This window comes from Rhinatrema bivittatum, chromosome 5, assembly GCF_901001135.1.
Source record: "Rhinatrema bivittatum chromosome 5, aRhiBiv1.1, whole genome shotgun sequence".
Lineage (NCBI taxonomy): Eukaryota > Metazoa > Chordata > Amphibia > Gymnophiona > Rhinatrematidae > Rhinatrema > Rhinatrema bivittatum.
The window spans coordinates 111262153-111275202 of NC_042619.1; the positions used below are offsets into that span (position 1 = coordinate 111262153).

The window sequence follows — 13050 nt, forward strand, 5'->3', positions numbered from 1 at the left end:
AGATTTTCAAAAGCATTTACATGTGTAAAAGTGGGATTTAACCATGTAAGTGCACTTTACGCTTATGAAAATTGCTATGACAGTATGCTACATTTACACATATAACTCCTTTGAAAATTCATCTGTATGTTTATAAATTTTGCTTGGTGCATGCTGCATCTTGCCGGTTGTGATAACTTTTTCATGGTCATTGCAATATCATATATTGTTACTAAGTTATGAGCAGTTCCTCCAGAGCTCTGTCACCTTTTCCTTGGGAAATATACTTCACTGACTTCAATAAGGGAAACAATGAAGGCCATTCATTTCAGTAGTGAAATAGCCAAAAAATGTGATATAGTCTTCTAAACGTCTTAAATATATGATTATTTTTATACTTGGACAATTCCCTTATTCCATTATACTGCATATACGATCTATTAGGGATGTGCAGACAAAAAGTTTGTGTTGATAAGTTGAAGTTGAGGGTCGATTTCGTTCAATATGGATATATGGAGAATTCCATAAGTTGAGGGTCTGTCCATATGTTCACCGGTTCCCTAAATAAAAATTTAAGCCCCTCACCCTCCTTAATCCCCCCCCCCAAGACTTACCAAAACTCCCTGGTGGTCCAGCGGGGAGTCAGGAAGCCATCCCTGTATTCCTTTGTGAGGAGCACGTGACGTCGGCGTCACGTCGGAGTGACGCGGACGTCACGTGCTCCTCGGCGCCTCCGCTCCGGGACCCCCGTTGGACCCAACCGGAACTTTTGGCCAGCTTGGGGGGGGTCAAAACTCCCTGGTGGTCCAGCGGGGAGTCAGGAAGCCATCCCTGTATTCCTTTGCGAGGAGCACGTGACGTCGGCGTCACGTCGGAGTGACGCGGACGTCACGTGCTCCTCGGCGCCTCCGCTCCGGGACCCCCGTTGGACCCAACCGGAACTTTTGGCCAGCTTGGGGGGGGGGTCAAAACTCCCTGGTGGTCCAGCGGGGAGTCAGGAAGCCATCCCTGTATTCCTTTGCGAGGAGCACGTGACGTCGGCGTCACGTCGGAGTGACGCGGACGTCACGTGCTCCTCGGTGCCTCCGCTCCGGGACCCCCGTTGGACCCAACCGGAACTTTTGGCCAGCTTGGGGGGGGGGGGGGTCAAAACTCCCTGGTGGACCCAACCGGAACTTAAAAGTTCCGGTTGGGTCCAACGGGGGTCCCGGAGCGGAGGTGCCGAGGAGCACGTGACGTCCGCGTCACACCGATGTGACGCCAACATCACGTGCTCCTCGCAAAGGAATACAGGGATGGCTTCCTGACTCCCCGCTGGACCACCAGGGAGTTTTGGTAAGTCTTGGGGGGGTCAGGAGGGTGGGGGGTTTAAGTGTTTATTTAGGTTCAACATATTCAACATAGCTATGTTGAATAAGTTGAAAATCGCGATGCGTTGCGCATCATCACTTTTTTAAGTTTAAAAAAAAAATAAGTTGCGTTTTACATATGCGTTCAAAACGAATGCACACCCCTACTATCTATAATAAAATATACAGCATTTGGCAATACACTTTAGTTACCCATACTTTAGGTGAGATACGAGGCCTATATTATAGACATGGGTTACATAGTAACACAGGTTTTAGTGTACAGAAATATATTTGTTCAGCATGCTCATCCATTTTCTAAATGTCCCAGGCACCAGTTGTTGATTCCTTTTTCCCTATGCTCATTAATAGATTTAGGCCAGGATTTTCTAAGGTCACAGACCTTAGAAAATCCAGTGGTAACAGGGGGGCGGGGTGGTGAAGCGGGGGGACGGGCCTGCGAAAGCTGGCAGCGATCGCACCTCTGCGGGTTTGCACCCAATAGCGCCATTGTAAAAGGTGGTGCTATTGGGCACGAAACTGGCGGCGAAAAGGGTCCTTACCTTTTTGCCGTCAGCGGTGTCTTCGCGGCATCCACCCCAGTGCCGCCCCGACTCCTCCCCTTCCGGTGTGGATGCCACCCAGAACCCACCCCGATTTAGCTATCGCGTGCGAAAAGTCCATTTACGCGTGTGATCCGCATAGAATGTGACCTCCTTAGTGACTAAAAATATATACAGTCTGTTGTTACATAATTTACAACAAACTGTTGTGAACTGTTATATAACAATTAAAGAGAGAAATCTAATGCTAAATAAAAAGCTCCAGTGAAGAATTATTGAATAGACATATGCTAGTGCATAATAGGGATGTGAATCGTTTTAGGACGATTAAAATTATCGTCCGATAATTTTAATATCGTCTTAAACCGTTATGGAACACAATACAATACAGATTCTAACGATTTATCGTTATAAATCGTTAGAATCGTGAGCCGGCACACTAAAACCCCCTAAAACCCACCCCCGACCCTTTAAATTAAATCCCCCACCCTCCCGAACCCCCCCCCAAATAACTTAAATAACCTGCGGGTCCAGCGGCGGTCCGGAACGGCAGCGGTCCGGAACGGGCTCCTGCTCTGAATCTTGTCGTCTTCAGCCGGCGCCATTTTCCAAAATGGCGCCGAAAATGGCGGCGGCCATAGACGAAAAAGATTGGACGGCAGGAGGTCCTTCCGGACCCCCGCTGGACTTTTGGCAAGTCTCGTGGGGGTCAGGAGGCCCCCCACAAGCTGGCCAAAAGTTCCTGGAGGTCCAGCGGGGTTCAGGGAGCGATTTCCCGCCGCGAATCGTTTTCGTACGGAAAATGGCGCCGGCAGGAGATCGACTGCAGGAGGTCGTTCAGCGAGGGTTCCGGCGCCTCGCTGAACGACCTCCTGCAGTCGATCTCCTGCCAGCGCCATTTTCCGTACGGAAAATGGCGCCGGCCATACGCGTATGGCCGGCGCCATTTTCCGTACGAAAACGATTCGCGGCGGGAAATCGCTCCCTGACCCCCGCTGGACCTCCAGGAACTTTTGGCCAGCTTGTGGGGGGCCTCCTGACCCCCACGAGACTTGCCAAAAGTCCAGCGGGGGTCCGGAAGGACCTCCTGCCGTCCAATCTTTTTCGTCTATGGCCGCCACCATTTTCGGCGCCATTTTGGAAAATGGCGCCGGCTGAAGACGACAAGATTCAGAGCAGGAGCCCGTTCCGGACCGCTGCCGTTCCGGACCGCCGCTGGACCCGCAGGTTATTTAAGTTATTTGGTGGGGGATTTAATTTAAAGGGTCGGGGGTGGGTTTAGGGGGTTTTAATGTGCCGGTTTTTTCGATTTTTCGATTTTTCGATTTTTAACGATTTTTAACGATTTTTCACGATATTTTACCCCCCCAAACGGCAACAATACGATTCCCTCCCCCTCCCAGCCAAAATCGATCGTTAAGACGATCGAGGACACGATTCACATCCCTAGTGCATAATGCTGCTCACTTAAATGTGGCAAGCTGACATTATGACAGGTAGCCTGTGGGTCTAGAGGAAAGACTATGATATCCATGAGGCTGACAGCCTGGAGAAATGTCTGTTTGCACTTTTCTCCAGCATTTCATGGATAGTACTGTTATGGACCGCTGTACTTTTGGAGCAAAACTATCACATGTTATGCATATATTCTAAATTCACATGTTATGCAGATGTTCTAAATTCATGTCTGTGATTTCTTTGCAGGAATCCTTTTTAGGAACCTATGAAAAAAATGTTTTCAGGTTTCCAAAGTTTCATTTATGGTTTGCATAGAAAAATACCATAGGAGTTTACCATTGGTAGAATAAAATTCCATTCACTTGGATTGCAAATGATAGGAAAAAGTTTTCTGGGGGTATTGCAACAATACAATAATACAAGATGCTTCAGTTTATTAAAAAAAAACATAAAACAAACTGAGTGATAAAGCAAGCTACAAATAGAATGTTTCTAATTGCCTTCCCCTTATCTAGATAAGTATATTATAACAAGTCGATGTGCCACATTATTAAAATGCTATAAAGTATAAATTCAGCATTTTCTATTATAATTTTTAAACATTCCAAAAAATGCACTATGCAAAATATATATACATACATATATGTATCTTTTATAAAGTCTGCTTTTTAAGCATCACAATTTTGTTGTCACATAGTCTTCCTGAATAACTGTCTCTGTTTCTATACCGGAGTTTATCTCTAATTCCCAGCCCATCTGTTCCTCAAGCATGTCTGAATCCTGTCTCATGGTTTCCTTCTGGTTTTCCGCTCTAGAGCCACTGTCAGGAGCCTGTGAGTCTGAATCCTCCTTCTCTTGTTGGTCATTGTTTGCTAATGCACACTCATTTATGCTTAGTTCACCATTCAGAAACAATTCTGCCCCTTCCAGATTCAGAATCTTGCAGCCCAGGTTTTCTACCTCCTGACTAGCAACTTCCTCTGATACAGAGTATATTTTGTTTGTGCTCTGATCTGTATTATATGATTTTGACCGTCTGTGAAACAGCCCAAAGTGTTTCATGTCTTTCACGAAGTGAATTTTCTTCTGCTTTTCCTTTGTGGGCTCAGAAGCTACCCGCACAGATCCATTGCTTACACTGTTATACCTGTCTGAGTTTATTGCAGTCGATCTCGGATGAATCAAAGTAGTTATGTCGAAAAGACTGAGGTTGCTTTTTGGCACTTTCCCTTTTCCCTTGTTTTCACTAGTTTCATCAGGATCACGAAAGAAAGTAGGTTCCTTGTTGACCTTTGGAGTTTGCAGAGAAAATTTATTTCCTTTTAACAAACCCAGAACTTCAAAGCGAAAACTGGAGATATCTTGCTTTAATTCCTAGAATCCGAGGGGAAAATAATTTTAATATCAACTCTGTAAAGCAGTATATTTTTTACATTTAATGCTTGAGAAATGAGGCACAGCAAGTTAGACATTCTTGTGAGATGCCAGGACTCTTTCGAGAAAATTTTCAAAGGGGTTACCCATGGAAAATTAGTATATGCGTGTGTAAATGCCCTATATTTGCGAACATACTATTTAATAAACATTGAAAGTACAAGCATAGTTTTTGTTTCACATGCACATTTACTGGCACAAAAAAGGAGCATTCAATGCATTTGCAAACTTTTCCACCTCCTAATTGATTTGTGAAACTGAAATTAGACTTCTTGTCTGAAATTTTTGGGTGGGAGGTCTGGGTGAACTGGGGGTTGTCAGGGTGAAGCATTAGGTGGTTTAGGAGAACTGGAGATGGACTGGATGAACTGGAAGAAATATCGGCAAATTGCTGATTTCAAGTCTGCGAGCATATTTTAAAATACATCTGCCTTTACATAGAAATTAGGGTTTTATGCATACATGTTATATTATTCTCCACATGCAAAATATAAACACGTATGTTTATAAAATAGGTAGAGAAAGTAAGTACACACTATCCTCATATTGGAAATCTTCGTGCATACTGAGACATATGCACAAACTTTCAGAAAAGAATTGTGCAGTATTTTATAAAACTGTGCATCACCTGCCACACAATTTATATAGTATTAGGGTAAATCTCCACGCATCCACTTACTCACATAAAAGCTCTGCTGCATATAATTTTGAAAGTTTCCCTCATATTATATAGCACAGAATGCTGCACTGAGATTGTAAAAAAAATAATGTAAAACCCCAACAACTTTGAATATAGATATTAATATCCTATAGCAGGGTTAGCCAACTTTGGTCCTCGATAGTCACAAATAGGTCAGGTTTTCAGGATATCTACAATGAATATGCATGAGATAGATCTACATGCAATGGAGGCAGTGCATGCAAATTTAATACATGCATATTTATTGTGGATATCGTGAAAACCAGGTCTGTTTGTGGCTCTTGAGTACTGGAGTTGGCCACCCCGTTCTACAGAAAAAAGTAGTTGGAGACAAAGAATAACCCTTGCCATGAATGGACTTGGTCACAACTGCCTTCCAATTTCCTTCCATAGCCTCATCTAGCATCCCAACTATCTAACCTCCCTTCAGTTCATGTATCAGGTTTTAATGAGCATTTGAACTCCAATGGTGTATTTAAGAAGTGAAAAAGGGGTCAGACAGTCCAGGAGACAAAAAGGTTTGGGCTCTCTGTTGAAGTCTACCTTGTAAAAATAAGTTTACCTTGTGAAAATAAGTAGGTAGATGTTACCTACATTCACCCACACCTAACTGCAACACTAGTAAGATCTTATATATATGAAGTTCCACCGAGAACTAAAGGAAACTATTTTGCAGTAGAGATGTGAATCGGAACCGGAATCGGTTCTGATTCTGGTTCCGATTCACATCGTGGGGTTTTTTTTCGTCCGGCCCAATCGCGGTTTTGTTTATCGGCTGCGCCCGAGCCGATAAACAAAAAAACCACCTCGACCCTTTAAAACTAATCCCTTAGCTTCCCCCACCCTCCTGACCCCCCCAAAAAAACTTTTTACAGGTACCTGGTGGTCCAGTGGGGGTCCCGGGAGCGATCTCCCGCTCTCAGCCCATCGGCTGCCACTAATAAAAATGGCGCCAATGGCCTTTGCCCTTACCATGTGACAGGGTATCCGTGCCATTGGCCGTCCCCTGTCACATGGTAGGAGCACTGGATGGCCCGTGCCATCTTTAAAAATGGCGTGGGCCATGGCACGGATACCCTGTCACATGGTAAGAACAAAGGGCCATCGGCGCCATTTTGATTAGTGGTAGCTGACGGCCCTGGAGCAGGAGATCGATCCCGGGACCACCACTGGACCACCAGGTACCTGTAAAAAGTTTTTCTGGGGGGGTCAGGAGGGTGGGGGAAGCTAAGGGATTAGTTTTAAAGGGTCGGGGTGGGTTTAGGGGTTATTTTTGTGTGCCGTTTTTCCCACCTTCCCCCAAAACGATAAGAGAACCCCCACGAACAATTTTGTGGGGTTTTCCTATCGTTTTGGGGGAGCCCCCGATTTCTGACAATTTTTAAAATATCGTACGATATTTTCAATCTTCCAAAGCCCAATTCACATCCCTACTTTGCAGGATGCACATGTGCAGTCCATGGATATGTATGGATCTGAAAAAATAAATACAGCTGTCCTCCCTGACTCCTCCTGAAAATCAAACAGAGATGCACAGAGATCTCATAAGCCTTCTTTCCCTTCAGAAGGTTAGTTAAAATAGAATGCTAAAAAATGTGGAAAATAAAAGCCATGTTTTGTTTTTTTTTTGGGGGGGGGTCAATGTTGTTGTTTTTTTAAACAAAAGAAACAAAATAAATATTACATGAAACAAAATTTGTGGGGAAAATGCCCCTCCAAAACAAAACAAAAAAATGAAACAAAATTTCCCCCTTCCCTCCCCTACCAGGTAGCATGGGAACATTCATTCTTTCTAAATCCACCCTATTAAGATCATGCCCATCTCCCTTTCCTCTGCAGACCCCAAGAGTCCTATAAACTGCTCTCACCCAGTGGCACATGGTAGGAGCACTGGATGGCCCGCACCATTTTTAAAGATGGTGCCGGCCATCCAATGCTCCCTTCATGTGACAGGGGCCGGCCAATGGCACGGATACCCTGTCACATTGTAAGGGCAAAGGCCATCGGCGCCATTTTTATTAGTGGCAGCCGACGGCCCGAGAGCGGGAGATCGCTCCCGGGATCCCCACTGGACCACCAGGTACTAGGGATGTGAATCATGTGCCCGATCGTCTTAATGATCGGGTTCAGCTGGAGGGAGAAAAAAATCTGATCAGTGGAGATGTGAATCGGAATCGGTTCCGATTCACATCGTTAATTTTTTTTAGTGAGGCCCGACCCTATAAAACTAATCCCTTACCCCACCTTCCCGAACCCCCCCAAAACTTTTTACGAGTACCTGGTGGTCCAGTGGGGGCGCGGGGACCGATCTCCCGCTCTCGAGCCATCGGCGCCATTTTGTCTGCCACTCAAAAATGGCGCCGATGGCCCGATAAAAAAAACAACCCACCCAACCCTTTAAAAATGACCCCTTAGCTTCCCCCACCCTCCCGATCCCCCAAAACATTTTAAAATTACCTGGTGGTCCAGTGGTGGTCCCGGGAGCGATCTCCCTTTCTCGGGACATCGGCTGCCACTCATAAAGATGGCGCCGATGGCCCTTTGCCCTTACCATGTGACAGGGTATCCGTGCCATTGGCTGGCCCCTGTCACATGGTAGGAGCACCAGATGGCCGGCGCCATCTTATTGTAAAGATGGCGCCGGCCATCTGGTGCTCCATTTTGGTTCCTGTCACCCCGACTCGTGACGTCGGGTGACAGGAACCAAAATGGCACCAGCGCCATTTTGGTTCCTGTCACCCGACGTCACGAGTGCAGGAGATCGCTCCCAGACCCCCGCTGGACCCCCAGGGACTTTTGGCCAGCTTGCGGGGGCCTCCTGACCCCCACAAGACTTGCCAAAAGTCCAGCGGGAGTGCGGGAGCGACCTCCTGCATGCGAGCCGTATTGCCAATATTCAAAATGGCGCCTGCGCTACCTTTGCCCTCACTATGTCATACGACGCATGTAACCCCCGAAAACCTGTCCCAAACCCCCCCTGAGCACGCTGAGCCTATCTTGCATAGGCTCGGCGGCGTGCGCAAGCCCCGGGATGCGCGTAAGTCCTGGGGCTTTCCTGGGGGGCGTGCCGGGGCATGTCATGGGCATGTTGCGGCAGCGCATCATCCAGGGGCATTCTGGGGGCGGGGCCATGGGCGTGGTTCCAGCCTGGGGACATGGCCGCGGCCTCCGGACCAGCCCCTGGACTGGAACATGGCGCGCCGGGAGCCGGCCCATGTGCATGAGTTACGCCTGCCTTGAGCAGGCGTAACTTCTGGAATAAAGGTGTGGGGGGGTTTAGATAGGGCTGGGGGGTGGGTTAGGTAGGGGAAGGGAGGGGAAGGTGGGGGGAGGCGGAGGGAACGGAGGCCAGCTGTGCGATCAGCACGCGCAGGCTGCTGATTTTGCTCAGCCTTGCGGGCACCGATCCCAGATTTTAACAGATACGCGTAGCTACGTGCATATCTATTAAAATCCCGCATACTCTTGTTTGCGCCTGGTGCGCGAACAAAAGTACGCGTGTGCGTAATTTTGTAAAATCTACCCCTATGTGCGTAATTTTATAAAATGGGTAAAGTATGCATGTTCCTGTATGGCAAATGTATTCACGTACTCTCATGGCAGAAATACCCAATATTTTAGAAAACTAGCATAGATCTCCACTTGCTGACTTATGCGTGCATTTGGTGAGTTTGACAGACTATTGAAAATTGGGCTCCCTTTGTGTAAATCTATATGCAGGTTTACCTTTCTGCGGGGGAGTTTGTGAGCGTGCTTTCTGAGAATTTTCAAAATGAAAGCATGCAGATACTTATGCTTTGAAAAATCTGTGGAAAGCCTGCTGGCAAAAAGTGCCTGCAGACTTTACTATCGTTTAAATCACCCTCTTTATGTAACAGGAGTATAAATTGTTGCCCGAAATTGTTAAAAAGGCCTTAATAGCCAGGATTACCTTAAAATTCTCTTCTGTAAGACCTTCTTCTTTTTTAGCATCTCTGATCATTGCTGCAACGTATCTCTTCACTAGATTCCTCATAACTTCCTAAAACCAAAAACATACACTGTACACAGGTAAAGCGGCACTGCCATGCAGTTAATTCTGATAAAACTTAAAACATATAAGAGACAATTTTCAATCTCCTCATCCAGCTGCACATGCTTTTCTTTTGAAAATTGCCCATGAGCAAAAAGTCACAGACATCGCTATGGGGCGGCATATGCCAACCCATAAAAATGGATTGCCACTCCTTTTTCACCCCAGTTTCAGATAGGGTCGCCATGACACTGTTCCCTCGGAGGGACGGAGGTATGGCATGCATGGCCGTGCATTGCTCCTCCTGAGGCTGCGCATGCCACACCTCAATCCATGAACCACTCAGACCCAAATCAGGTACACCGCTCTGCCGTTCCTCCTCGTTTGCCAGCCTGTGAGTGTACAAAATGAAGAAAAACAGCATAGAGAACGTGCAGGTCCTGCAGAGACAAAAATAAGGAGAAGCAGCAGAAGGGGCTTCTGCCTTTTGCCCCCCCCCCCCCCACCCCAAACATGGCAGCGAGGGAAGATGGAGATCCGGTTGATCTGCCAAAGGATACCATGCCGTCTGTGCCTGAAAAAAGAAGAAGGAGAGCACAATAGATTCCAGGGCTTGTGCTATTGGTTGTGTGTGTGTGTGTGTGTGTGTGTGTGAGGAAGCCTGCCTGTGCCTGTGTGTAAGAGGGAGCCTGCCTGTGCCTGTGTGTGTTTATTTTATTTTAAAACATTTATAAACTGACAAGACAGAGTTCAAGACAGTTCACAAGATTACAAGCATAAAATCGAAACAAACAATATACAGATGAGTAAAAACAGAAATGTCATGTCAAAAATATAGTAAGTGTTGAGATGGTCAAATACTAATTCCTTATCTGAATCCATCTGCACAGCTTCCTCTTGGATATCTTTTAAGAAAGTGTTGAAAACTTACTTATTTCTGCAGGCTTATCAAACTAATATGAGCTCTATTTAATTTATTTGTTTTTATTTAGTCTTCTTACTTAATTTATTTGTTTTTCTGTTCTTAACTGTTGCTACATTGTTATTTTATACATAGCTTATGCCTGTATTATTGTAAACTGCGGTGTACTATCCATGGAATGTGCAGGTTATAAGTTTTTCTTCAATAAATACATAAATAAATAATGTTTTGAGCATATTTTTGAACAACTTGGTACAGGTTATCAACCTTAAACATTCTGGAAGATTTTTCTACGTAACAGGGCCAGCGATGGAAAAAGTCCTCACTTGCATCTCATCAAGTCAAGCAGACTTGATTGAGGGAACAGTATGTAATCGGAATTGGGAGGACCTAAGTGCCCATTGAGGATTGTACATTTTAAGCAGTGTATTGATGGAGCCTATCTGCGTGTGTGTGTGTGTGTGTGAGAGGGAGCCTAAGCATGAGGGAACCTGCTTGTGTGTATGTGTGTTTGTATTGGTCTGTTTGAGGAAGCCTGCCTGCCTGAATGTGTGTGTTTGTGAGGGAGCTTACCTGCCTGTATGTCTGTTTGTCTGTGTGTGAGGGATCATGTCTGTCTGCATGCATGTGTGTGTGTGTGTGTGTGTGTGTGTATGAAAGAGAGATGGAGCCTGCTTGTCTGTGTGTGTGTGTGTGTGTGTGAGGGAGCCTATCTGTCTGCATTTATGTGTATATGTAAGAGGGAGAGAAAGAGTGCGAAAGAGAGAGAGCGAGAGAGAGCACATGTGTGTATAAATGAGGGAAAAATAACCACGCAATGTGAAAGAGTTGTTTTTCAAGAAGTTTGGTTTTCCTGCCTCATCCTGCTCCCTTCTCTCTATTGTGGTGCACAAGAAGTAGGAAAGTTTTAGCAGAATGTAGTGTAGGTATGTGTTAGGCAGAGAGAGCCACTAAGTGTGAGATGGACTATATGTGCTCATGAGGGTGAGAGAGTCACTAAAAGTTAGAGAGCATGTGTTTGTGCAAGACAGAGACTGAGTTTGAGCAAGACTGTGTGGTGTGTGTGTGTGTCTGTGTGTGTATGAGAGAGTATGAGCATATATATATATACGAGAGCCTGTGTGTGTCTATTAGAGAGAATGCCTGTGTGTATGTGTATGAAACAGCGAGAGCCTGTGTATGTGTGTGTAAAAGGAGAGAGAGACTGTGTGCTGTGTATGTGTGTAAGAGAGAGAGAAGGAGTTGTGGGTATATATTAGTGAAAGTGAGCAAAAGTCTGTTTGTGCATAAGGATCAGAGAGAATGTGACCATGTTTGTAAGAGAGAGAGCGCATAAGAGTCTCTCTGTGTGTGTATTTGAGAGCAAGAGAGAGAGAGACAGAGGGCATGTATGTACGTGTATGAGAGAAAGAGAGCCATTAAGTGTAAAATAGCCTCTGTGTGTGTGTGTGTGTTTGTGTGAAGGAGACAGAGTGGTAGAGTGTGTAAGTGAGAGCTGTTCATGTGTGTGTGATGATAAGGGAGCCAGTGAGTGAGCATGTATATGTGAGGGAGTATGAGTGAGAATATATATGTGAGTGTGTGTGAAAGAGTAAATGAACATGTGTTAATGTGTTTTTGAGAGAGAGAGGCTAAAGTCTGTGCACCCTTCCCCTTCCCCACTAATCCAGGACAATCTCAGGCTGACTGTTTAAATCCTTACAGTTAGTGCTGTAACAGTATGACTGGTCTGCTGTATAGGTTCTAAGTTTCTTTTTGTTAAGAGTTTTGTATTATTTCACAAAGTAGTTGGCAGCGAAATGTTCTTGTGCCACTGTTGCTGAGGTAACAACAGAATTTGAAAGGTATTTTTTTTTTGTATTGTGAATTGCAAGGGTCTACATCCTATGTCTGTTGTTGGGGAACCTTCTGTGGATCTAGATTGTGTTACAAAACTGGAAGTGCAGGATTTATATTGAAATTCTCTCTCTTCTTGTATAGACTTTAGACCAGTGGTTCTCAACCTTTTTTCGGCTGGGACACATCAGACACATGTGTGGCACACTGAACATGTGACCATCATAGGTTAAATGTAAACATACAATCTGTATCCTCAGGAACCCCCTCGACCCCCAACAATGGGTGCAAAGCAGAACTAGGGCATTACCGATACAACTCACCATACAAAAAAAGATATTCTGGTTCTGATGACATCTCAGTAAAAGCAAAACAAACTCTCTTTACTGGCAGGCACAATAGCCCTCCTTACGAAAAGACAGTAATTTACCACTAATGCATGTCCTATTGAGAAAACACAACAAATAAGATTGATACAAATGCCTACATGCTAGTAAAATACCTCACCTCGGTCACACACCCAGAACTGACCTTCACCAAGTTCAGAAATACCACAAATTATAAATATGGAGACAGAAACTGGAGTGGAAAACCAAACAAGCCACTCTGCATGCAGTGCAAACCTGGAGAAATGGAAAGAGAAATATAGCACCTAACATAGTCCCAGGATCTGCAATAATGCACACAAACTAATTCACACAAAGTTACACCTGTATTATGGAACACACTCACAGTAACAACCCAACTTATGAAAAGGCAGCACTACAAATATTAAACCAGGCCCTAAACACTAAAAT

The 13050-nt window shown here is 45.2% G+C and overlaps 1 protein-coding gene across 1 annotated transcript in view; it reads right to left on the minus strand.

The window, feature by feature from the left end:
- Positions 1-3831: 3831 nt before the first annotated feature.
- TRPC4 (transient receptor potential cation channel subfamily C member 4) overlaps positions 3832-13050 on the minus strand; it is a 544275-nt gene continuing 535056 nt past the window's right edge. The window contains 2 exon segments of the mRNA XM_029602745.1: positions 3832-4723; positions 9415-9504. Coding sequence (XP_029458605.1) covers positions 4025-4723; positions 9415-9504 — 789 coding nt within the window. The 3' untranslated portion in view covers positions 3832-4024.